General features: G+C 43.4%; 1 protein-coding gene and 1 pseudogene across 4 annotated transcripts in view; both read right to left on the bottom strand.

Annotated features, from left to right (window-relative positions):
• The window catches only part of MTHFD1 (methylenetetrahydrofolate dehydrogenase, cyclohydrolase and formyltetrahydrofolate synthetase 1), a 72,064-nt gene that overhangs the window by 22,943 nt on the left and 21,856 nt on the right, over positions 1-27,265 (bottom strand). For 3 of the 4 annotated variants that reach the window (XR_014059411.1, XM_081509870.1, XM_081509869.1), the window contains 13 exons: positions 19,681-19,740; positions 19,199-19,252; positions 18,178-18,314; positions 17,956-18,056; positions 15,888-16,024; positions 14,892-15,003; positions 9,956-10,083; positions 9,358-9,455; positions 9,017-9,190; positions 8,245-8,381; positions 6,129-6,175; positions 5,403-5,510; positions 5,196-5,270 (listed from right to left, as the gene is read on the bottom strand). Coding sequence is in view for 2 of the 4 variants with exons in the window: in XM_081509870.1 (XP_081365996.1) it covers positions 5,196-5,270; positions 5,403-5,510; positions 6,129-6,175; positions 8,245-8,381; positions 9,017-9,190; positions 9,358-9,455; positions 9,956-10,083; positions 14,892-15,003; positions 15,888-16,024; positions 17,956-18,056; positions 18,178-18,314; positions 19,199-19,252; positions 19,681-19,740 (1,368 nt within the window). In the remaining 2 variants the exon portion in view is untranslated. Of the gene's footprint in view, positions 1-5,195; positions 5,271-5,402; positions 5,511-6,128; positions 6,176-8,244; positions 8,382-9,016; positions 9,191-9,357; positions 9,456-9,955; positions 10,084-14,891; positions 15,004-15,887; positions 16,025-17,955; positions 18,057-18,177; positions 18,315-19,198; positions 19,253-19,680; positions 19,741-27,265 lie in introns of those variants that run through there. The other variant, XM_081509871.1, reaches the window with a different exon arrangement.
• On the bottom strand, positions 3,009-4,394 carry LOC145512452 (spectrin alpha chain, non-erythrocytic 1 pseudogene; annotated as a pseudogene).

The following is a 27,265-nucleotide window of genomic DNA, read 5'->3' as shown; positions in this document are numbered from 1 at the left end:
CGATGGTGTGATCACTCACCTAGAGCCAGACATCCTGGAATCTGAAGTCAAATGGGCCTTAGAAAGCATCACTATGAACAAAGCTAGTGGAGGTGATGGAATTCCAGTTGAGCTATTTCAAATCCTCAAAGGTGATGCTGTGAAAGTGCTGCACTCGATATGCCAGCAAATTTGGAAAACTGAGCAGTGGCCACAGGACTGGAAAAGGTCAGGTTTCGTTCTAATCCCAAAGAAAGGCAATGCCAAAGAATGCTCAAACTACTGCACAATTGCACTCATCTCACATGCCAGTAAAGTAATGCTCAAAATTCTCCAAGCCAGGCTTCAGCAACACGTGAACCATGAACTTCCAGATGTTCAAGCTGGTTTTCGAAAAGGCAGAGGAACCAGAGATCAAATTGCCAATATCCGCTGGATCAGCGAAAAAGCAAGCGAGTTCCAGAAAAACATCTATTTCTGCTTTATTGACTATGCCCAAGCCTTTGACGTGGATCACAATAAACTGTGGAAAATTCTGAAAGAGATGGGAATACCAGATCGTCTCACCTGTCTCTTGAGAAACCTGTATGCAGGTCAGGAAACAAGAGTTAGAACTGGATATGGAACAACAGACTGGTTCCAAATAGGAAAAGGAGTACGTCAAGGCTGTATATTGTCACCCTGCTTATTTAACTTATATGCAGAGTACATCATGAGAAACACTGGGCTGGAAGAAACACAAGCTGGAATCAAGATTGCTGGGAGAAATATCAATAACCTCAGATGTGCGGATGACACCACCCTTATGGCAGAAAGTGAAGAACTAAAGAGCCTCTTGATGAAGGTGAAAGAGGAGAGTGAAAAAGTTGGCTTAAAGCTCAACGTTCAGAAAACTAAGATCATGGCATCTGGTCCCATCACTTCCTGGGAAATAGATAGGGAAACAGTGGAAACAGTATCAAACTTTATTTTTTTGGGCTCCAAAATCACTGCTGATGGTGATTGCAGCCATGAAATTAAAAGACGCTTACTCCTTGGAAGGAAGGTTATGGCCAACCTAGATAGCATATTTAAAAGCAGAGACATTACTTTGCCAACAAAAGTCCGTCTAGTCAAGGCTATGGTTTTTCTAGTGGTCATTTATGGATGTGAGAGTTGGACGGTGAAGAAAGCTGAGCGCCGAAGAATTGATGCTTTTGAACTGTGATGTTGGAGAAGACTCTTGAGAGTCCCTTGGACTGCAAGGAGATCCAATCAATCCATCCTAAAAGAGATCCTGGGTGTTCAATGGAAGGACTGATGTTGAAGCTGAAACTCCAATACTTTGGCCACCTCATGCGAAGAGTTGACTCATTGGAAAAGACCCTAATGCTGGGTAGGATTGGGGGCGGGAGGAGAAGAGGACGACAGAGGATGAGATGGTTGGATGGCATCATCAACTCGATGGACATGGGTTTGGGTAGACTCCGGGAGTTGGTGATGGACAGGGAGGCCTGGCGTGCTGCAATTCATGGGGTCGCAAAGAGTTGGACAGGACTGAGCGACTGAACTGAACTGATACTTAAGATATTGAATATAGTTTCCTGTGCTATATAGTAAATCCTTGTTGTTTATCTGTTTTGTATATAGTAGTTTATATTTGCTGATCTCAAACTCTTCATTTATTCCTCCCTGCTTGCCCTTTTGGTAACCATAAGTCTGTTTTCTGTCTGTGAGTCTGTGTGATAAATAAGTTCATTTGTATCATTTTTTTAGATTCTACATGTAAGTGGTATCACTTGATGTTTGTCTTTCTCTGATTTACTTCACTTAATATGACAATCTCTGGGTCCATCCATGTCACTGCAAATTGCATTATTTCATTCTTTTTTTATGGTAAGTAATATTCCATTGTAAACATCAGTATATACCACATTTTTATTCACTCATCTGTCGATGGACATTTAGGTTGCTTTCATGTCTTGGCTATTGTATATAGTGCTGCTGTGAACATTGGGGAGCACGTATATTTTGAATTAAGAGTTTTCTCTGTGTATCTGCCCAGAAGTAGGATTGTAGGATCACATGGTAGCTCTACTTTTAGTCTTTTAGGAACCTCCATACTACTTTCTGAGAAGGCAATGGCAACCCACTCCAGTACTCTTGCCTGGAAAACCCCATGGACGGAGGAGCCTGGTAGGCTGCAGTCCATGGGGTCACGAAGAGTCGGACACAACTGAGTGACTTCACTTTCACTTTTCACTTTCATGCATTGGAGAAGGAAATGGCAACCCACTCCAGTGTTCTTGTCTGGAGAATCCCAGGGATGGGGGAGCCTGGTGGGCTGCCGTCTATGGGGTTGCACAGAGTTGGATACGACTGAAGCGACTTAGCAGTAGCAGCAGCAGCAGAAAACAAGAGAATCTAAGCAATATCAAACTGTGTAAAAGTCACTTTTTCTCATGTCCAGAGAAAAATGCATATGTATAAATGTGACAGCATTGTAAAGCAAGTAGGGCAACATGTAAACAATTACTGCATCTGGGTACAGGGGAGCTTGTGTAGTATTCTTACAGCATCAAAATATAAGTTGCAAAAAATTAAAAATAAAGTGAGTATAACTACTATTGATAACAAGGCAGCACATACCATTTACTGAATGGTTACATGTGCCAGGCAGTCTAATATTTATAGATGTACAATGTTTCTTTCATATGTAAAAGTAACACAGGAATATATTTTTATTTTTATTTAGTTTTTTAAGGGAGTCAGGTCATTTATTTGTCTTTTACATGAAAACAAAATTTGGGGAGGGAGAACAAGAGGGGAACTAGCTGGCTGCTCAGATTTTTCTGTAGTTGGAATGGGGCAGCCAGCCTTGAGACAGGAATTGGGTCCCTGCAGCAACATGGCAATGGCGACTGGACCTAAAGCCGGTTACTGAAGCACCGTTTCCTACTAAATCTTATCCCAAGCTAAGCAAGTTAAGGTTACACTGGAAAGCAACACTGTCTGGAGTATTTTTCTTAAGAGCACAGAGAGGAGTTGACATGCAGCAAGGCAACGGCAGGGCAAGCAGCGTGGGCCAGGCTAACCTAGGAGCGGAGGATCAGTTCACGAAGAGCGAGCAGGTGAACTCGACGTAGTTGAAAGCAGTGGGGAGTTTGCGGCCCTTGCCGTCCACGTAGGGCTTCATATGGGAGACGCAGTAGTTGGCTTGTTACCGAGTCACGTTCTGGTACAGCTCCTCCTTGGTCATGTAAGGCTTCCCTTCGGAGCTCAGGGCCCGGAAGGCGCTCTCAATCTCCTCGCCAGACTTGACATTCTCAGTCTCACGGCTGATTATGAAGGCCATGTACTCTTGCAGGGAGACGTGGCCGTCCCTGTTAGGATCCACAGTGTCCAAGATGGCCTCGAACTCGGGGTCGGGCTCCCCTTACTCCACAATGGGCAGGTCATAGCCCAGGGAGAGCAGGCAGGATTTGAACTGGTGGTTCAGCTGGCCAGACTTGTCCTTGTCAAAGCATTTGAACATCATGCTGAACTCCTTGAGGGCCTCCTCGGTCACTCCTGTAGTGTTCCTGGGCTGGATCTGCTGCTCCAGGTTATGCTGCATGCGCATGCCCAGCTGGTCGAGCTGGTCCCACTGCTGGGCCAGGCCCATGGTGCTGTGCTCCGTGTACTTGTTGTCCAGGGTCAGCGCTTCCTCCATGGCCACCCCCAGGTCTTCAATCTTCTTGAGCTGACTTCTCATGGCTCGAATCTCCTGGTGTTTGCATTTGGTAGCTTCAAGCTGCGATTCAAAAGGTCCCGGATTCTTCCACCATGCAGAACCCATCGAGGAGATACGTTCTGGTCTCCTGGATCCACTGGTGGAAGGAGTTGGCATGCTGGGCGAACTCCTGGCGCAGCTTGTCATTCTCCTCCTGCCGCCGCTGCTCCTTCTGCAGCTCCAGCTCCCTTTCCTTGATGATCTGCTGTAGGTTCCTCCAGGTCTCCTCCAGGGCCTCCATGGTGAACCAGGTGTAGGGGTTGGAGGCCACGTGGAAGCTCTTGATCTGGCGGTCCAGCTCAGCCAGCTGGTTGAAGTCGGCCTGGGCTGAGCTCAGCGAGGAGCGGAAGGCGTCGTGGGCCTCTCTCAAGGCCTTGATCTCTTCCAGGGAGTTGCAGCGCACCGGGTCTGTTAAGTCCTCCTCTGCATTTTCAAACCAGCTGTTGAAGGCTGAAGCCTTTTTGGCAAAGGTCAGGAAGAGATCCTCCACCTTGCGGAAGTGACTCTGCGCCTCTAGCAGCTTCTTCTTCCGGGTGGCCGAGTTGGCCAGGAGCTGGCTCCACCTCTTCATGAGGGCGGCATGGTGGGCCTCGATGGCCTTGGACTGGATGTGCTTGGCGGCCAGCAGCTGATCTTTGAGGGTAGTGATGTTGGCGATAGGAATATATTTTTAAAATTCTCTTGTGCTACCCCTTTATAGTCACACTGTTCCCTGACCCATAACTGCTGGCACCCACTGATCTATTCTCCATCACTATAGCTTTGTCTTTTGAGAATGTCATATAAATAAATACAAGCATACAGTATGCAACCGTTGGAGACGGTTCTTCTTTCACAAAACATAATGCCCTTGAGATTCATTCAAGTTGTTGTATTAGTTCATTCATTCATTCATGGTATGGATGGACCAGTTTGTTTATCCATTTATTCACTGAAGGCCATTTGGGTTGTTTCTAGATTTTGCAGGCTATTAATAGAGCTGCTTAAAAAATCCATGTTTTTATATGAATACATATAAAAGTTTGCATTTCTCTTGGGTAAATACCTAGAAGTAGAATTTCTGGGTCATACAGTACAGTATGTGTTTAATAACTATATATTTGCATTAGAGATTCAAATAAAATACAGAAGTAACAATCTTGCTAAGCTCCCAATGCTGGGATGAGCAGGTATTGAAACTCCAGAAGCTGCCATGCGGGCATCCTGACTCTTACACCCATGCTGTAAAGGAAGTGTCATTCTTTTTTCTTAGCTGAGGGCAGGCTGTCAGATCTCTGCTTATTTCACTAAAAACTCACAGACAAATGAGAAACAACCTCTGCCGCCAATCTCCGCTGTGTATATCATGACCTTATGATTACTATAAATGAACCTGTCCAAAATAGGCTACCCTAAGGAGATTATAATCTCCTTATCAATCACCTGATTTCACATAATAACAAAAAAGAACAAGGAAAAAGCTTACCCGCAACCTCCGGATTTGGATATCGGAGAACTTTCTCACACCATTTACTGATGGCACCAAACGATTAAAAAGAGCCTTAAAGAAAAGGAGGACGACAGTTTTTAAGTGAAAAGAACCCCACTGCCTTGTTACCTGCATTATCAGCACTCACCGGCCCAATATTAATTCAAATCTTTTGAAAGTGTCTGTGGGGTCTGAGCAGCCTACCTTGTCTGTTTGGGTCTCTTCATGGAACATACGGGCATCGATGGCTGCGGCCACAAGGTTATTAGCTGCAGTGATGGCATGGATGTCACCAGTGAGGTGGAGATTAAACTACAATAGAGTGGAAGCCACATCAGTTTTAAAACTTCTTTGTATCTTTCCAACAGACAATCTATCATGACCAAACCTATCCCTATGGTCAAGTCAATGGAAAACTGATGGCAGCACAGCTAGTGGACAAACACCCAATAGACCTTGAGAACAAATGACTATCTGTTCTCAGAAGGAACTGTGACCTTCCCTAAGAGACCTGGCCAGTAACCACAAATGCCACACCACTGGGATCAACAGCAACACTGGATTAGAAAGGACACACTCATGTGCTTTCAACAGTAAGCAAGGAGTACACTGGAGCTTCATTCCTGTACGCTGCTCCCACTTCTGTGGTTATTACTTTGAATTCACTGCATGGTGGTTTTTCCCTCTCTCGTGCCACATCTGATTGCTTGCTTAATGTTATTTCCACTGAAAGCCAGGCTTTGAAGTCCTTGTCATATCAAAGAAGTAAGCTGTTTAGAAGTTTACAAATTAAGATGTTTTTCTTCTAAGTATTGCTTCTGCTGAGCAAACAAGTCATTTGTCTACTAAGATCTCTGCCATAGACTTTAACTCCAGGAAGGAAAAACTATAATAAAAGATCTGATTCAGCCGAATCCTGGACTACGTTACCTCTTCCATAGGAATGACCTGAGAGTAGCCACCGCCTGCAGCGCCACCTAGAGGACAGGTCAAGGGTGAGGACTCATGTTAAGCACACTTCTTCACAACTTGGAAATCAAATGAAAGCAAATCGTTTTTTGTAACTGCCTTGTGTATTATTTATTTACTTTTTAGAAACATATGGAAAGATTTGAACAAGTTCTTAATTTTCTTTACCAAGTATTATTTGTTTACTTTTTACAAACATTTGGACAGATTTGATCAAGTGCTTCTTAATTTTCTTTACCAAACTAAACCGCTCACTCTTGTTCATGCTGAATAGTCTCTCAACTGCAATGTGACTCTAACTGACAAAACCATGAACACATACATACCTACTCATTATCTTTAAAAACAGGTTCCCTGTGATTCCTAACGTATGTTAAAAAACCCAGCCAACGGTTACATAAAGACAAACCTGTTCAATTTCCTACCCTCATAAGTGCTCTTCTGGCATTTTAAAAAAAGGAATATTTAAAATACACACACCAACATAAACACAGAGACTGCAATTCTTCCTAAATAGGACACATATGGTGGAAAACAGCTTCAGTGCTAGATTTTTGCTGGCCCATTTGGATTACTAACCAAAAGCTAGTCAAACAAGTCCAGGTTATCTGTGAGATAAATGTTGATTTGAGATGAAGGTTCTGTGTGTGTGTGTGGGGGGGGCGGTTTGTAAGGTAAGATCATGAAATAAAAATTGGGCCATTTGTGATGAGAGTAAACGGAGCATACTGGGTTCAATAAACAGGAAAAGGCTCATTCTGAGCTAACGGGGGGTTGTTAAGACAAGCTCAAAAGCAGAACTAAGTCAACAGACTTACAGGTAAACAACAGGCTGAAGAAGGGCAAAGGTGTACCCATGTCAACATTTGTAGTGATCATGAGAGTAAGGAGAATATATGATACCCTATCACCAAGCAAATGATGAACCTAACTCTGAGAACCCATTATAATTAATAAAAATATAATTTTAATTTTAATTAAAAGAATGTGTTTGGAGCATTGCTGCTATCAAAAACTAAAGTGAAATACAGTTACTGACGATGTGTTTTCATCTCATCAGAAGAAACACTGTGTTGATGGTATTATCTTAGAGCTTGAGATAGACATGGGGACTCTCCCTGGTACTTGATGATAGAGCCTTGACCCAGCTCCTCTGAATTCCAGCTGTTACTGTTGTAAGTGGTGATAAAACTATCTTAGAAGATAAAATAACAGGCATAAACTGCTTAGCAAAAAACCTGGCATGAACCCTGATACTCAATAAGTGTAGGCTTTCCTTATTGCCTCAGCATGAAACATCTGTAGGGTTTGTCTTTGTCTCTAGAATAAAGAGAGCATGGTGATCAGCAGCTGTGACTGTGTGCTTAGTTGCTCAGTTGTGTCCGACTCTTTGCAGCCCCATGTTAGCCAGCCAAACTTCTCTGCCTATGGAATTTTCCAGGCAAGGATACTCGAGTGGGTTGTCATTTCCTTCTCCAAGGGATCTTGCTGACCCAGGGATTGAACCCGCATCTCCTGCGTCTCCTAAATTGGCAGGTGGATTCCTTACCATTAGTGCCACCTGGGAAGCCCCTAAGAAGCAGTGATGATTACCTTCACTTGTTACTAAGACAATTGACTATCAGTCATATAAAAGCACCCATGGCTATGTATCACCCAATCCAGGAATCCCTGGGTGGTGTCAGACAGTGCCAGTAGGAATTGGGGTGAAGTGACGAAAGCTTTCAGCAGAAGCACCATGATGGGGGTGTGATGAAGCCCCACCTAGTGTCTAAATGAGTTGAAGACCACCCCCTCTAGACGTTCATGGGCCAAGTGGGCCAGAGGACTAGAGGAGAGGCAGGCATCCTCCGGCCACCCAAGTCCGGTCCCACTTATACATTTTATTCCTCCTCCAATTGAAAATAAATAATTTTAAAAAAAATACCTTTTATGGAGAAGGAAATGGCAACCCACTCCAGTATTCTTGCCTGGAAAAGTCCATGGGGTACATGACTGAGCACACGTGCGTGAGGGTGGAGGGAGATGGGTTGGTAGCAATAAACTGGTAGAACTAAAAAAAACAAAAACAAAAAACCTTTTATTCCAAAAGTGGGCCCCTGAGAAGGCTGTCGCACACACGCAAAGACATTCAGATGGAGATGGGCGCCGAGGGCCTGCACCAGCCCAATCGTGGTCGTGCTTTTCCCCTCTCCCAGGGGTGTTGGAGTTATTCTTCAAGATGAAAGCAGAAAAGGAAAATTAGGTTTATATAAATTAAATTCATGTGTATCAGTAAGTCAGATCTAACAGAGCCTAGAGAATGCCTCTTAGTCTGAATAATCAGAAAGATGAAAGACATGAAAGGGATCTTTTCCAAGAATCTTAGGTGTAACTTCCCCTCAGTTTTAATTAAAAAAAAAAACAACTCCTCCATTTTAGCTCTTCTGACTATGAGGGGCAAATATACTTTACCTTGTAAGAGACATTGCTATAATCTTACATAATTTCTCAGTTTTAATCTCAAAAACTAGCTTTTAACTCAGTAAGACAAAAATATAGATGAATGCTCAACAGATCTACGGAATTAATGATCTGGGGTTAAAAAGAAAGGCACTTTCATCTGAAGGTCAGGTTTTAATACTCAAACTCTTCCACCTACTAGGTGAATGACAAATTTTCTCATCTCTGTGGGGTTATAATCTACTCTTACCTCACAAGGTTGCTGTAAGGATCAAATCAGTAAAGACATACGAAAATGCCAAAACCGAATTAAAAGAACCTTGACAAATACATGCTAAGTGCAATTGCAACCTCTGGTAATAATAATCAGTATTAAGATTCAATTGGTAAATGGACAAAAGTCATACCCAGTCACCACTACGTATTTCCCGTCAAGCTGGTGCTTCAGCCGTTCCAGCACTGACAGCAGAACTTTAGCCTTGGTTTCACCATACAATTCTACATCTTCGGTGCGCAGACCAATTTCTCGAACCAGGTTACTAATGGGCTTTGGCTTGTAAGACCGTGATATATCAATGTCACTTAGAAGAAATACAGAAAATACGAATCAACCTTTATTAATCTCATCATAGTAATGACTCACTCCAACCCTCTTCAGAAGGGGTATATGCATTAACCATCAGCTAAAAACCTACAATCCAGAGTTTTAAAACAGTAATTTTTTTTTTTAAACAGTAAAATATTTTACCTTGGCACGGGTGTCTTCAGGTTAAGTGTGTTATACTGAATCATCCAGTTTCCTGTCTTAAATTTCTCCAAGAAACGCTTTGCACTCTCTACTGTGCTCTAAACAAAATGACACAAATGCAACTGAGAAGAGGTGATGATTTTTAACCTCCACCTCAATTCTTAATCCTGGTCACTCAAGTTCAGTTACAAAATGAACAGCTTCATGATCCGATTACTAACACGCTTCAACTGTAGGCCAGAGTCTACGAGCAGCCAGGATGCCCTGGGCTGTGTGCCTCGCCCCCATTAGCTGGTGTGTGTTACGAAGGGCAACAAGCCAATACAGACCGAGCAAAGCCAGGGTGTTTATACAGTTTTTTCCCCCCTGAAGTTATCACATTCCAGAGGAAATCAGAATCGTGCTACCCCTGATTCCCTTTATTAATATGCCTGATTCTACTTCTCTGGTCTTTCATTTCCTTTTTTTCTTCAAAATATTCACATCCTTACTCAGATTTTTGAGTAGGTTCTATGACATTTCTACTTGAAGAGAAATGCACTACCTAGAATTCTATCAGTTTTGTAGAACTATTACAGAAATTTGTACCCACACGCACCTGCATTAGCATCGCCACTGTCATGGGCCCGACGCCACCAGGAACAGGGGTGATGAAGCGTGCCCTCTCCTTGGCCTCCAGGTACGCTACATCACCCACAACTTTCTTCCCATCTGGTTTTGTATCATCTGGTCAAGGAAGGTAAAAAAAAAAAAAAATCAAAGCCCAGCCTCAGAATCGCCATCCTGGTGTTTATTTCTAAGTTATGTGATCAATTATTACAACAGCTTGTTCCAAAAACTTAGTCGAGTTTAGGGGTGCTGTCCCATCTGGTTCAAGTGCCTACTTTACTTCTAAAAAGCTGTGGGGTGACAGGTGTTTGCTATTTCCTAGGGAGAGACTTACTTTACCTGAAAAATGCCCCAAGATGCTTAAGTGGTTTTTCAGAACCAGGAGAATCCTTTTGTCATCTGTCAGGTGGCAAATAAAATACCAACTGTTTCGTATTCTTACAGCCAACCACCCAGTATATAATGAGCACCTTTTAAAATGTTAATTTGCCAAGGCCTTCAAAGGAATTTTTTGGGTGCACAAAGCTCCAACTTGATCACCGCTGCTAGATACGGTTTCTACAGCAACTGTCAGCATTTGGTAAGCTCCAGGCATGAGCTGGAGGAACAATTCAACATCCCATTCCAAAGACGAGCAGCTACTTAAATGTATGCAGAAGGCAAAGAATATAATTACACTCCCCTTAAAAGGATACAAGAACAACTACGAATCTCAGCAGCAAAGAATAGCTAGTCAAGAGAACAAAAATCCCACGATGCATCACTGTTCACACACGAAGCACATCCTACACTTGGCTTCAGAGCACTTCTGGGAGGGGCTGGGGACAGGGCTAGACCTTGAGGCTGTAAGGCTTCCAGGCAAGACCTGGTAGGAGCGTAGCCACTTCATCTTTTTGAGCAGATCACCAGAAATAAGAAAGCAAGCCTTAGGTTCAGCCAAAAAGCTAGAATTAAGCGACCTTGGCTCTCAGATCAGCTCTTCCACTAACCTCGAGTCCTCAGCCCCTATGGGCTCCTTATTCAAGAAAAGTCCAAACGGGCAAAGGAGGATGAACACTACCTACTTCAGAAGCTTGTGAAGACTCAAGAGAGAAATTGTGTTTCTTGAAACTGAAAAAAAAAAAATTCTCCAAACATAAGGGTTTTTCTCTTCCCATTCTAGATGTGGTAGTTGGTTTAGTCGCTAAGTTGTGTACGACTCTTGTGAGCCCATGGTCTGTAGCCAACCAGGCTCCTCTGTCCATGGGATTCTCCAGGCAAGAATACCGGAGTGGGTTGCCATTTCCTTCCCCACCCATTCTAGACACATATTTTCTATACATACTCTAAGGAGGCAGGGGACAGAAATCCTTGCGATGGTTTCAGGTTTCTAGATTAGAAGGCAACAAGTTATGGCAACAGGAGAACATTGCCTACCATAACCACAAAGATCGTTTCAAGATGCCAAGGAAATAATTAAGCGCTGCCTTTTGTATAGGTTTCAACTTTCTAACACCAAAGTCAGCTAAAAATACCCCTGCACCTCCTTCTATCTATGAATGTTAGTTACTTTCTCCCTGTGTTTCTCCATACATACAAGAGATGGATCAATGACTGCACACCTTAATGCTGAACTGGGTGAGCTCAGCTCTGCTCCTTCTTCAAACACTATCAGGGCTGGCTTGAGTGCCCTCTGATGTATCTATGGGCTTCCCTAGTGACTCAGATGGTAAAGAATCTGCCTGCAACGCAGGACACCAGGGTTCTCCTACCCCTGGGTCAGGAAGATGGACAGGGTTTCATGGAGGGTGTAATGTAGTCAGTGGAAAAGTGACCACGTCTCGATCTAAGTGTTCGGCCTCAGTAACCAACACACATTTTGGTTACTTATCCCAGCCCCTGAATTTCTGTTTCATCGGGAACTATTAGCACAAAACTACTTAAGATCAGCTGAGGGAATTCCCTGGAGGTCTGGTGGTTAGTACTCTTGTGCTTCCACTGTAGGGGCACAGGTTCAGTCCCTGGTTGGGGAACTAAGATCCCACAAGCTTGACAGGATGGCAAAAAAAAAAAAAAGATCCAGTTGAACCTTAAGTCCTTCATGTGTAATTTGGGGATCCTATGGCACCCCACTCCAATACTCTTGCCTGGAAAATCCCATGGACGGTGAAGCCTAGTGGGCTGCAGTCCATGGGGTCGCTAAGAGTCGGACACGACTAAGCAACTTCACTTTTACTTTTCACTTTCATGCACTGGAGAAGGAAATGGCAACCCACTCCAGTGTTCTTGCCTGGAGAATCCCAGGGACGGCAGAGCCTGGTGGGCTGCCATCTACGGGGTCGCAAAGAGTCAGACACGACTGAGGTGACTTAGCAGCAGCAGTAACAGGGTTCAGCATAGAAGCCACTACACTAAATAGACTGAGACTGGATGGGGGGAGGGCAGTGAGGAATCTCTTCCCACCTTTAAACCCTGCCAAATAAAACACTATTAATCCAGCCCTTCTCAAATGGTCTTTAGTAAGCCAAGCAGAAAGAATACTTTCACATGTTTCTCTGGCCAACACTTTGTGCTCTGCACTTGAATCTTAAAATATTCCTTAAAAACAACAACAACAAAAAACCACATACCTTAATTCATCCTGAATTTGGAAAATGACTAAAGACATTATCCCTGAATGGACCATGCAAATGATTTAAATAATCAAAATATGAGCTAAGAAGTGGCCTAGCTGTGGAACATGGTGCTTTAAGAATGAACATTTGCAAAGAGCGGTCTTTAGGTCCCCTTGCTCACCCACGGATCGGTAACATTAGCGATCCTGCCCTCCTTGGGGAACAGTAACATCCAGTCTTGTTGATGCTTATTCACCTCAATACCCAGGACCAGAAAAAAGTACAGCTGACCAGGAGGAAAGATACTGCTTTGACTATTCATATTTCACCTTCTATGTGAGGAATAAATGTGAACAGGAGGTAAGTTTCATGTGTAAGTCAACATTTCATGCCAAACTGTGAGACTCAAGAACCCTACCCAGGTTTTTCTTCTTTCGTCTCTCAAATTCAGTCCAGGACAGAAAAAAGCCAACAGCAGAACTATGATACAGAAAATGCAAGGTTTTAAACAGAATGAGCCTGAATGTCACATTGCAAGTACTGAAAGTGAGGAGTTATAGGAGAGCAATTTCTTTATCACCCGTCAGATAATTACACTACAAGACAATGAGTGATCAATTGTGAGCTACTGTGTTAAAAGCATGGTACTGAGAGTGGGAGGGAGGTTAAAAATGGAAGGCTTGACAGTGACTAATGTTCCTGGCAGCTTAGTGTCAATATTTCAAACTTGAGCTGGGAAGGGAGAAGAAAAGAATATTCTTGCTATAACTCTCTTCAACAATCCAACAGATGAGGGCCTACTGTCAGAAGGCACAAGCTGGACATGACCCCACAGAGACCACTGCCCCGAGGCACCAGTGGGCAGACGAGTGGAGAAAAAGGAAGAGCCACAGACGATGAGAGAAACACCAAGTTCTGCGGGACGGGAGGGAGAAGAAAAGGACTTTCAAAGGAGAGATCCTCTTTTGATGAAGGGAAATAAGACAAGGTTTGGAAGGAAGAACAGACACTTCAGACAGAGAAGAGGTGGGCAGGAAGTTGCTGACGATGAAGATGACGGATGAGTTTTATTCGACTGTGTAACCCAAGGCCTGGGGTGGTGCCCAATGCACAGAAATGATCGCTTGATTAAAAATTGTTCCTTTTTTAAACTCCCGAAGTATGTACACGAGTATCCCTATACTGTCCTTTCAGCTTTTATTTTCGAAAACTTCATGAGAGAACAGCCTGTCCCACTAAAGACGCCGAGGAGCTGTAAAGGAAAACAGGCACGGGCGGGTGGGGCACATGGTCCACTTTACAATAGTTAAGACAGGTGTTAACAAAGCGCATGTGAGAAAAAAGGCCGCAGAGGTGGCCGAAACTAGTATGGGGCTGAGGAGTCTGACAGGTGACATGGGAGAAAGAGGCTCACAGGTTCACATCAAGCCCCAGAAACCTGGCAAGAGCATGCATATGGACCTGAGTGGGAGGCAGCTGGTGGTAGGGAAGCCAGGGAGACATTTATAGCAGTGCATCCAGTGGAGAGGGGGACGCTTAGTGGTAACACTGAGACCATAGAAGGGGAAAAAATTTCATAATATTTAAAAATGGATCCATACGTGGAATGATTGGGAGAGAAACGGAAAGGTTTCAGACCTGTGGGACGGAAGAACAGTGATGATATTACTAACCAAAACAGGGCCATGAGGAGTAACTCACGGATGAGGATTCAAGTACAGTTACAGACATGACTATAATGTTTGCGTTATCCTTGGTCTAGAAAAGGCACAGGTCAAACACCTCTGCAAAGCCCTAACTGGAGGCCTCTTGGCACAATGTATCCCTCTCCTGGAGTTTCATAGCAGTTTGTAAAGATCACACTATGTTTTAACTGTCCTTTGCTAAAATCCATCTCAAGGTGAGGCTTCCCTGGTGGCTCCAGTCTATAGAGAATCCGTCTGCAATGCAGGAGACCCAGGTTTGATCCCTGGGTCAGTCAGATTCCCTGGAGAAAGAAATGGCAACCACTCCACTATTCTTGCCTGGGAAATCCTGTGGACAAAGGAGCCTGGTGGGCTACAGTCCATGGAGTCGCAAGAGTTAGACACGACTTAATGACTAACCACCACCCCCATCTCTAGGTCATCTTGGGACCGCACGGCACAGTGGCTAAAATCACAGCTTCTTCCTGCCAAGGGGCAACTATGCCATCTACTAACTTCACACAGCCAAGGGCAGGCTGATCGCTCTGAACCTTAACACTAAACAGGACAAGGGGTTCTTGCTTAGGCTTCATCTTCCTTTTCCCAGCCTGCCTCCAGAAACCACCTTCCTCCCCACAACACTTACCTGGGACATAATTGATTCCACAGTCGATCACTATCGCCCCAGGTTTGATCCACTCCCCTTTCACCATTTCAGGTTGACCAATTGCAACCACCAGGATGTCACCTTTACTTATCTAGGAAAAGATGGTTCTGACTTCAGAAACTTAACAGTGACACATAAAAAAAAAAAGCAGAAGCGGAAAGGACACCCCTAAGTTTTATACGACATTCTTCTTCGTCATCTGCTATCTTATGCAGACCGCACACAGTCTCTGACAGCTCTTTGTATACTGTGCTCGTTCCTACACGTGTCAAAACCTCCCCTTTCACTAGATATTTTACTGAATGGGGAACCTGATGAGAACCTGCAAGGTAGGAAGGAGTATAGGCTGGAGCCACAGGCCTGAAACAACGTCCCTGAATTACATGCCTCTTCCCAGGGATGTGGGAACTACCACCTTCCACAGAGCACTGCTTGGGGAGGATTAAAGAGATGCTGGGCCTCTCCTGGTCTCTCCCCATGTTTATGAGACTGCACTGTCAACGGGATGTGTCTGTATGAGAATTCCTGAGCCCAGGTCAAGAACAAGCTGTGACTGAGGTCACAAGACCACTGTCCACAACCTCCTCTAGACACCTCCACCTCCAAGGCCACCCCTGTCACGTATCTGGGATCTGGCGGCCAGGGGTCAGTCTCAGTTCCTGTACTGCTAACCCCTATCTACCGCAGGATGGACTGGTGGAGAAAGAACATAGTCAGAACAAAATCTGTATAAATTTGGGCAAGTTTTAAACCTGTTTCTTCATCTTGTAAAATAGAAAAGAATCAGAATTGTTAGAGGGGTTAAATGAGATAATGAGGTAAAGTACATGGCAATTTTTGGCACTGAAATGTTAGCTATTCCCATTATGCAAGAACCCCCACCACCCATGGGAACGTGCGTGCAAATGTGAGCACGCATGTGCGTGCATGCACACACACACACACACCCCTTCCACTCCACTCTGGATCCCTTACCTCCTCGTTCAGATTGGCAGTCTTGGAGTGGCAGGTCGTCACTGTGGCATGGTTCCATAGAAGCAAGTCATGCATTGGGGCACCAACGATTTTACTGCGCCCGACCACCACAGCGTGCCTTCCGGCAATCTGCACACCTGAAAGAAAAGCCAGCGAGCATCAGAGAACTGGGGAAGCTGCCCTCCTTTGCAAGCCACCTAAATGGGAAAATTCAGAACAAGTGCACAAAAACAGGTTCTTAGCATCAAAAACCAATCTTCCTAAAACCATCCCTTCTTTGGCAACTCAGGGTTTCAGCTACAAAATTGGGACTTGTCCATGTGGCCTTCTTGCAAGTGGGTTTTTCAGCGGAGCTTAAGCCAAGACCCATTTACTGAGTCATAGCAGAGTGGGAAGAAAACCTACACTGAAAGCAGAAAGAAAACCCTGACATACAGCTAAACAGCCATATGGAAACAGAGAGCAGATTACATTACCTGGGAAAAACAGTTATAAGAAATAGTGTGCATGTTAATGGAGTGGAGGAGAGAACTGAGGGAAATCAGATTAGTATCAGTAATTCTTTAGTTCCTCATCCAAATTTCTCTTTTGGCTTAGGGCCTGAGCCACAGGGTTATTTGCAGGGAAGTGATAAAGGGGAACCTAACTGTAATATAAAGTTTTCTTTTTGTTTACTGAGCACCCATTCTTCTGGCCCTATCCCAACATCCCTCAGGACCAACATACTCTCCACAGTAGAGATGGTGTGGGTGAGGACCCAAATGTGGACGAATGACTGTATTTCATCCCCTGGCCAACAAGATCCACCCCATCACTCTTAGGCACAAGGGTAGAACAGGCTGGAGCTGCTCCAGGAGACCAAGTAGAGCTGAGAATGAGCTGCCACGCAAAGGGGAGCAGAGACGAGGTCTCTGCTGAGTCCCTACACCCAGTCCCACTGAAGCCAACTCAAGGCAGTTTGTGTTCAAATTATGCTTCTTGTGTAACATTAACTCCATTCAAAAATAGGGAAGTTTCTATATAATGCTAACATTATGAACATCTAGCAGTAAAGCCCCCAAATTGTGAACTGTTTATAAGGTAAAATACTTTCTATACTTTCTAGGGTTCAGCAAAGGACTTGAAGCTGCACTAGGGCAAATGGTTGCTTCAGTATCAACAAGGGGAATATCCCTGGTGATCCAGTGCCTAAGACTCCTCACTCCCATGCATGGGGATCTGGGTTTGATCCCTTGGTCAGAGAACTAGATCCTACATGCTAAAACTAAAGATCCCACATGCTGCAACTAAGACCCAGCGCAGGCTTAAATAGATAAAAATTAATTAATTAAAATCAACAAGAAGTGGTGGAGGCCCTATAGCTGCTGCAGCCTAAGGGACTGGTTTCCATTGAGTTGTAATACACTGTAGGCTAAACAAGCCATAAAGGATAAATTTAGTTGTATGACTGATCAGCAATAGCTGTCGCAAGGGTTATACCTTGACCTTTGCCAGCCACAGAAAATTTTCCTTTACACTAGCCAACACTTTCCACTTGAAATTTCTGATTCATTTCCTCTAAAAAGGGCACACTTCCTTGTAAAAAAATTAACCTTTGCTAAAAAGTATTCATGATGGAAGTAAAATACCAACGTGTTGACTAGGTGATGGGGGCTTGGTTATTCAAGGGATCCATTTGCTAGAACTACAATGACTCAGTGCCCATTTGGGGGCGGGGACTTTTCACTTTTCACCCTATAGACAATCTGAATTTGAATTACCAAATAGGTTATTTTTCCATACAAAATAATCTGCTTTGAACTCAAATAACTCTGAGTTCAAATCTTGGCTCTGCTGCCTCTTGGACAAACAACTAGATCTCTCTGAGAATGTCTTCTCAGCTGTTAAACAGTAAGAGTGCCTACTTCACAGGGCTGTTGAGAACATTGAGAATTTAGGTCAAGAAGCCCCTAGCAGACAGGTCCTTGTGCAATCAAGCCTGCTTCTTTAGGGCCCACAGTGTATCTCCCCTAAACCTCCAAAGGTTTAGACCACGTTCCCCAAAAGGATGCTTTGTTTCTGTTTTTACCTGTCTCCTTGATGAGTTCCAAGCATCCTTTGGGTGTACAAGGGATGAAACAGTTACTAAGGTCCCCTCTAGCAAGTTTTCCAGCACTGATGCTATTCAATCTAAAACAAGGAAAGTGATAGGTGTCTTTATTTTGTTGAAGCAAAATGACACGTTCCTGAAATAGGAATATATTATAATCGGAATCAAGCAACGTGGTGCAGAAAGCCAAGCCACACTCACCCGTCCACATCCTTTTCGGGAGTAATAGCATTGACCAATGTTTCAGTGTTAATGGGATTCTCTGAATCTAAAGGCAGCTGCACTATGAACCCATGCACAGTGAGGTCTTCGTTCAATGATGTGATGCACTTTAACACCTAAAAATCATACCACATACCAATTTATATACCATGGAGAAATCAAAAAGGTAGAGAAACACTTCTCAAGTCAAAAGCCAGGTTACCTCATCCCTGCACCCCTCCACATACCGAGAGTTTAACTGTACTTCTCTCGCCTTGCATTCTAGAGCAACTCTACCTTAACACAGAATGTCATCTTCAGGTGTCTGGTAAGAAATCCATCAAATAAAAGAGCTAAGAACTTCAATAATCCATTGCTATACAGCAAAATTCATGTTATCATAATCTAAACCAAGACTTTTGTGATGACAGAAATGCTCTATAATCTGTACCTTACAATAGTGGCTACTGAAGTATCTGAAACGTGGCTAGTTCAACTGAGGAGTGGGATTTCAAATTTTATTTCATTTTAGTTAAATGAGCACATGGGGTTAGCGGCTCCCCTGCTGGACTGTGTGGATGTGGAACATATCCATGACCTCAGCAAGTCCCTTTTCCCTCCTGTCATGTCACAGCCAATCCCTCACCTACCAGCAACCACAGCTGTGACTTGACTCACCCATGATTTGTTCTGCCTATTCTTGAACAGCATGTAAATGAAATATACGTTTCCACTTTTAAAGTACACAAAACGACAGGCCAACGATCAGTTTTTAATGAACATCGCAAGTGATTTGGAAGAAAAGTATGTGGCAATTACACTGCGAGTACCCAACATTCACACCTGGCACTGCCCCATTTACTGATTTTCAAAGATTTTCTGGAGGCTGACTTTGTGGAGAAAGAATTACCTGGAGGCCTCCTGTGTGCTTAATGTACCAGCCCCTAAAGTTCTCCAAAACTAAAACTAGTGAGAAAAGCACTTCAGCTGCCCTCTTAATTGCTGTCTCCTAACTGCTCACCTCAGATTCCGTGGCCATTCGGGGTAACTTAATGTGCGTGGCTTTGATCCCAACCTGCAAGAATGAACATTTAAAACGGGTACATGGCAAAAGGACTTGAGACATGGGCCTGTTTCCTCTGCAGATGTGACTAAACCAAAGCAAGCATGGCAGGTATCATTTCACCCTCACATGTCCCGAAGAAGGAGTCTTGCTTTGACCCACCCATCCTTCCCTTGTTAACTGTCACCACTGAACTGAGCACGTTTACGTTCTCTGCTCCTGCTCTTTAGAAGCAGGTCACTGACTAGAAAACACGGCAGGGCAAACTACAGGCCGAAGATCTGGCACCCATTTCTAACTTGCAAAATAGATAAACTGAAGTCTGCTGTGGGTGATAAAAGTTTTTGTGGGAGGAGCGCAAGGGGTGACAGACTGGACCTGGAGAGGGGGAGGGATGGGAGCCGAGGTGGGGGCATTGGCACCATTTTTCTGGGCTTTACCTCCTCAGCAGCCTTCAACTTCATATTTATATAAAGATTAGAGTCATCTCTGTTGCCAACCTGGAATAATAAAGACATGCAAATCGGATGATTAGGGAAAGGCAAACTGTATGGCAAAGCTTTTAAAATTTCAGTTTTGATAAAAGCCATGTTTAGTTATGAGACTCCTGCTACCAAGAACTTTTACAGGAGAATGAGGGGGATGTCGGGACAGCATGGAGACGTGAACACAGCAGGCAGTACCAAACAGAGCAAAGCACACCTGATCCCCAAAAGAAAAGAAACTTCAGCACCTGTTTTGGAAACTAAGTGAGGGTGCAATGGCCTGCCTAAAACATGGGGAATTTCTGCTTGCCAGCAAGCTGATGAACCAGAACAACAGGGCAGGGGGGCTGAGGAATTGTCAACAGGCAAGAAAACACCATAGCTCTCATGATAAGACATCTGCACCCTCTCCTCCACCCCTGGGGGCAGGGGAAAGCTCTCAGGCTCAGCCACGGAGATGAGGAACCAGCAAGGGACCTAACTAATCCCAGCTCACACAGAACACTCGCCTACGCCAGGCAAAGGGCAGTGTGCTGTCCTCAAGACAGAGAGGAAAAAGTACACAGAAGCCAACTTCCCTGACCCACCATGCTAGGTCTCAAAATGTTCCCTATTTCTTTAATCATGGACATACATAAGTTTTCACTGTAATCATTTATCTAAAAGCTTTCCTTTACAAATATTTTTCCACGTTTCAGTGCTGACATTTGTTCTTTTCAATGATGAAATGTCCTCTCAGGGTGATTTATCACAATAAGTTTGGTTTCTCCCCAAACTGCCGAGGGAAAACTGTAGGGCCCTTGACACCAGAGATAAGTGATGTGTGGCTGCGTTGCACAGGGCAGCTCTGGAGGAAGCAGCTGGCCCTAGGAACAGAGCAGCTCCAGGCTTAGTCACTTGATGCTGTTCCTGGAGGCTCTCCTTAGGTTCACGGAACACGGCCTCACTCTTAGCTGCAGGTGTCCTTCTAGAAAAGTCTCAGTTTTGCCAGTGCTAACCTGAATTTCAAGAGAGCCAGAGGAGTCCAGTGAGTGGTATTTGGTTTTCCTATGAGTTAGCTGCACCTAAATGCATTAGCTGCTTACTGGGAGGATTTCCGTAGGATTTTAGTGCAGCTCATGTTTCTTGTCCTTCTCAATTGTATGACCTTTGCCCCATCATCCAACCTTCATTAATTTGGTTACCAGATTTAACACCTTCCAGGATTTTTAGATCAAATAAGAAAGGTAAGAGTATTTCGTTTTTACTTATATTGTAAACAAAGAATGTGTCCTGCCATTCCAGTTCTGTAAGGATCACGTCATTAGCCACCGCAGTCACTGATCTGCAAGTCCACCCTGAAAGGAATTCAGGTTGCAGCATTCCATGTTTTGGATATGTGGCCCCCTTAGACAGTTCAAATATGTTATCTTAGGAGGAATGTCAATGACCCCAGATTCATGCATCTTCTCACACACAGAAAAGCACTAAAATCATTGAGATATCTGATCCTGGCGCCTGCAGTTACCTTTCACTGAGATCCTGACTGCCTGTATCCCCAGTCCACATTCACAGATGTATACTGGCTCCTCCCCCGACCTCTCTGGAACAGTTTCTCTGAGCAACTGGAGAGACTACTGCTGCCTCCAGGGGTAGAGCCCTCAGTTAGACACTGAAGAAACAACTCACAGCTCTTAGGTTGTATGTTTTTTAAGTAGACCATATTCATAACTACAATTAGTTATTTCGACTTAACTCTGAGATTAAATGGTTTTTATCACTCCCTGCTGTTTGTTTTTTTTTAAATAAATTACAACTGTTCTACTACTTTATCTTCATCTCTGATGTAGCTGGGATACAACTGTAAGTCACTTTTCCAGGAAAGGTGTGGGCAATTCTCCGAAGTCCGTGTGTATCTAAAAATATCTCTCTGCCGTCTTTGCACTGGAAGGACATAGTTGGCCAAGTTTGGAGTCACGACATTTTCCTTCAAGGTTGCTCTCTTTGGCATTTAGTATTACAAAAGTCTGAAGTCTTTTGTTGTTGTTGCTGTTTCTGTCTGGATGTTTCTGAAGGAATTTTTCTAAAACTCCAAAATGACCACTAGTTTGCTTTTTTTTTTAAAAGCTTAGGAAAAAAATAAAATAAAATAAAAAAATAAAAAGCTTAAGAGTTATGAGCATACATCAAAGTCTGACTGTAATCCTAAGGCAAAGGAAAAGACCTCCTAGGATCCAGTTGAAACACTTAGTATAGGCATCTTATAGGGAAAATGGTTACACAATCATCCTCAAACTGGACGCAAAAAGAATGTTTAGTTGAAGAACAGGAGATTCTTGACTGACAGTCAAGTGGGTGGATGGCAGACTGGTTTCCCAGAACAAATCTTAATCCCATTATAGTTTATAAAAAAAAAAAAATCACTTAAGCATTTTATCAGAAATACCAATTTCTTCTCTGAAAGAGGTCAATTACATCATCCAAAAAAGGTCCTATTGAGACAGAAGGGAAGAGGGCAGGGCACAACAATTAAAAGAACGACACAACCGTTAAAGAACAGGATACCACAAAAATCGGTTAGAATCCATTAGGTACAGGATGGCAGTAGAGCCATCTACTTCCAGGAGAGCCTGATTATATACTCACTGTAATACCTTAGCAAGCTAAATGACACACAGGCACCACGACAGTTCCCAGGGTGACCATAAAAGGGCAAAAAGTGGGCAGTGGCCCAATTCCGGGAAATCCCTGTCACTTCTCCAAAGTAACTGGAATAATCTTCCTACTTGTTAGCCTAGGAAATTACCCAGCCCTGAGCGCTGAACAATTGATGCTTCGAACTGTGGTGTTGGAGAAGATTCTTGAAAGTCCCTTGGACAGTAAGGAGATCAAACCAGCCAATTCTAAAGGAAATCAACCTTGAATATTAATTGGAAGGACTGATGCTGAAGTTGAAGCTCTAAATCTTTGGCCACCTGATGCAAAGAGTTGACTAACTGGAAAAGACCACGATGGCAGGAAAGATTGAAGGCAGGAGGAGAGGGGATGACAGAGGAAAAGATGGATTGATGGCATTAGCAACTCAATGGACATGAGTTTGAGCAAAGTCCAGGAGATGGTAAAGGACAGGGAAGCCTGGCGTGCTGCAGTCCATGGGGCTGCAAAGAGTCAGACACAACTGAGCGACTGAACAAATCGAACCAAATCATAACAACTACAACAGCACGTGAACTGTGAACTTCCAGATGTACAAGCTGGATATTAAAAAGGCAGAGGAACCAGAGATCAAATCGGCAATATCTGCTGGGTCACAGAAAAAGCAAGAGAATTCTAGAAAAACATCTGCTTCTGCTTCACTGACTATGCTAAAGCCTTTGATTGTGTGGATCACAACAAACTGTGGAAAATTCTTAAAGAGATGGGAATACCAGACCATCCTACCTGCCTCCTGAGAAACCTGTATGCAGGTCAAGAAGCAACAGTAGAACCAGACATGGAACAATGGATTGGTTCAAAATTGGGAAAGGAGTACATCAAGGCTGTATACTGTCACTCTGCTTATTTAACTTATATGCAGAGTATATCATGCGAAATGCCAGGCTGGATGAAGCATAAGCTCGGATCAAGATTGCTGGGAGAAATATCAATAATCTCAGATATCAGATGACACGACCCTAATGGCAGAAAGAAAAGAGAAACTTAAGAGCCTCTTGATGAAGGTGAAAGAGACTGAAAAAAGCTGGCTTAGACCTCAACATTCAAAAAACGAAGATCACAGAATCCAGTCCCATCATTTCATGGCAAATAAATGAGGAAACAATGCAAACAGTCACAGATTTTATTTTCTTGGGCTCTAAAATCACTGAGGATGGTGACTGCAGCCATGAAATTAAAAGACCCTTGCTCCTTAGAAGAAAAGCTATGACAAACCTAGACAGCATATTAAAAAGCAGAGACATCATTTTGCCAACAAAGGCCAACATGCCGACAAACATAGTCAAAGCTGTGGTTTTTCCAGTAGTCATATACTGCTGTGAGAGGCGGACAATTAAAAAAGCTGAGCACCAAAGAATTGGTGCCTCTGAACTGCGGTGTTGGAGAAGACTTTTCAGAGTCTCCTAAACACCAAGGAAATCAAACCAGTCAATCCTAAAGGAAATCAACCCTGAATATTCACTGGAAGGACAGATGCTGAAGCTGAAAATACAATACTTTGGCTACCTGATGTGAAGAGCTGACTCACTGGAAAAGACCCTGATGCTGGGAAAGACTGAAGGCAGGAGGAGAAGGGGATGACAGACGATGAGATGGTTGGACGGCATCACTGAGTCAATGGACTTGAGTTTGAGCAAGCTCCAGGAGGTGGTTAAGGACAGGGAAGCCTGGTGTGCTGCAGTCCATGGGGTCACAAAGAGTCAGACATGACTGAGCGAATGAACAAGAACAAAATGGTCTTCCGATTCCTGTTTTACAACATAAAATATCCTGGGTACTGGTTTATACATATGTTTTTCTTCTGCTCCAGGGAAAAGATTTTATAGGCAAGGCTTGGGTTGAGAGCTACAGAGTGTGTGACTTTCTTCAGATTGGTTGGTGGTGAGGAAACAGGAAGTGCTCTAGGAATCGTGTGCTCAGCTTGAAGTTACCATCCTTCACTTGTGTGGGGGCCTTAGTTCTGAAGAATAACTCAAAGATACTTTCATGTAGATTCTCTGAGAAGGAACCAGGACCCTGCCCCAAGGCTGTGCTGTACAGACAGTCCCTCTCCTGTGTTTCTACATCCCCTCCCTTCCCTGAGAAGCAACTGTTTGAATCTGCCCTATGGGAGGCTGAATGAAGCCTATTTCCTACAAACGAGAAATGGGAGACACAGGAAGGATTTGTACCACATGGGACCCCCATAGACTCCTGCTTGGTTTCATTACTGTGTCTACAAGAAGACAGCTCCCATCCTGTATGGGGGTAAGATAAAAATCACAACAACCAGAAAGTTATACAAATCACTTGAACTACAGAGACACTACATAAACAGCACTGTCATTCCTTTTGCAAAGGATGGGCAGTGTGTGTGGCTGGATTGACTGTGATCAGATTTGCATTTTGACAAGGGTGGCATCTGCAGTTAAAAGGACAGAATGGAAGCCATCCAGATCAGAAGTTTGTAAGCATGTGACTAGTGGCCCGGTGGGGTGGGGGCAGTAGAAATCAAGAGGAGGGAAAATGGACTTCCCTGGTGATACAGTGGATAACAACCCGCTGCTGATAGAGGGAACATGGCCGTGATCTTTGGTCCAGAAAGATTCCACATGCTGTGGGGTGACCAAAGCTTGTGCGCCACAACTATTGAGCCTGTGTGCTACAGCAACTGAAGCCTGTGTCCCCTAGAGCCTGTGATCTGCAACAAGAGAAGTCACTGCAGTGAGAAGCCTGTGCACCGCAAGTAGAGAAAGCCCAGGCACAACAACAAAGACCCAGCACAACCAAAAAAAAAAAAAAAAATAATGATAGTAAGTTAAACAAAATGATTTTTAATAAATAAATATACAAAAGGAGGGAAGAGGTCTCAAGAGCTTATGATGTGGAGAGCAGGGAGCACAAGACACAGCTCAGGTTTCTGGTTTGCGTATGTAGGGAAATGGTGGTGCCAGTCACCAGGATGGAAAAAGAAAAAACAAGAGGTCTGAGGTGGCACAGATATGATTACAACATAATCTGTGAGCTTTGCATCATAGAATGACATTGCTCCTGGTGCTAAAGTGCAAGATTAAAATATTCTACCGCTGTTTTATTGGCAAGAACATAGGAGACAAGTTGCAGAACAGCATTTATGTAACACAAACACTTTGCAATCAATAAGTTTAAAACAGAAGCTTGGAAGTCAATTTTAAAAACAGGAAATAAAAAACCTTCGATATTGCTACAAAAATGGTTTTACAGAGACAGATTTCTTGTCTACGACATTTACTCTTCACACAACAAACAATTCACAAGACTAAGCCAAGAAATAACTGGTCCCACAAACGTACCAAGTGTACACCCACAACATATACCTTTGATTCTTAGCAATCTGTAAAAATAAAAAAGGAAAATCCACCAAAGCAGACACACCAGGCAGACCGACAGGCCTTCAGTGCTTTTCTTCTCAACTAAGGCCTCTCAGATAATGTATAGCAATGGGGGGAATATTATTCACTCTGAAATTCTTGGTGAACATGGAACAGAACTTAGCAAGGAATTAAACGATATATATGGAGACACACATACAGAGAGAAATGAGACACGAGGGACCAGGTGTTTCTGAACGGAATTTCAAATGCAATCTATCAGTTTCTTGTCGTCCCAATAAACCCTTTAGACATTCATTTGTACATCTGTCCACATGACACGTATTTATGAAATACCTTCTGCCTTTTTATTGAAGGTCTCTTACTGGATGAATCTGGAGCTCTTGGAAGAAATCTTGGCTAGGAAGTATTCTCCCAAGCAGCCATGGGCCTGGGGGCTCACTTACAGGAAGAATAAGGTAGAAAAGAGGTCTGAGGGCTGAGCATTGGCATTCAAATGGTCAAGGTAACGGGAACAGCAAGCAAAAAGATTAGAGAAGGGAGTGATGTCCTGGAAGCCAAGAGTCTGGAACTCAGAAGAAATCCAGGTTTATAAGTTCCTGACCTACAGCTGATATCCGGGGGTCAGATGAAATTGTGCGGGGCAATGGTTCCCAAAGTGTGGATCATACACTCTTGGGGAACCCCAACACCCTTTTAGAAGACGTGCTAGTGCCATAATAATACTATGATGTCATTTTCCATTTTCACTGTATTGATATGTGTATCAAGGCTGCAAAAGTTATGGTGGGTAAGACTGCTGATGACTTAGTAAGAATCAAGACAATGGCACCAAACTGTACTAGTCATAAGGATATCCTTCACTGTCACACACACTCAGTAACAAAAAGAAAAAAAAAAAAGAAAACAACACACACACTAATTTCACTTAGAAATGCTCTTGATGCAGTAAAAATTATTTTTATTAAACCTCGATCCTTGAGTACATGTCTTTTAAATATTCTGCATAAAGAATGGGGAAGCAATCATAGAGCACTTTGGCCATAAACAGAAGTGGTTATCACCAGGAAAAGCACTTGTGCTGTCTTGCCTTGCAAGCAGAACTGGCCAGTTTTTAATGAAACATCAAATTTATTCAAAAGAACAACTGACAAACAATGATTACTTGGGCTTGAACATTTGGCAAATATTTTCTCAAAATTGGATACAGCGAGCCTGCTACTTCAAGGAAAATAACTAATGACAAAATTGGAGCTTTCAAGCAAAACTTGGTATTTATGTACTCCTGTGAGCTTGACAACTTCTCAACACTTACAGGCTTTTCAGATGAGCTTGTTGGTGATAGTAATGATTATGATTTTTTAAAATATCATGTAATAAAATGTATTAACATTTGGGAGATCTGTATAATTCAGTGAACCATTATTTTTCAGATGAGGAATGAAGAACATAACAAAACCACACACAGGTAAATATCCATTCAAACTGTAACATAA

Source organism: Giraffa tippelskirchi, chromosome 7 (genome assembly GCF_054371585.1).
Source record: "Giraffa tippelskirchi isolate mGirTip1 chromosome 7, T2T-mGirTip1v1.2.pri, whole genome shotgun sequence".
Classification (NCBI taxonomy): Eukaryota; Metazoa; Chordata; class Mammalia; order Artiodactyla; family Giraffidae; genus Giraffa; species Giraffa tippelskirchi.
Note: the sequence above shows the minus strand (reverse complement) of the source record. Positions and strands in the feature narration are given on the sequence as shown.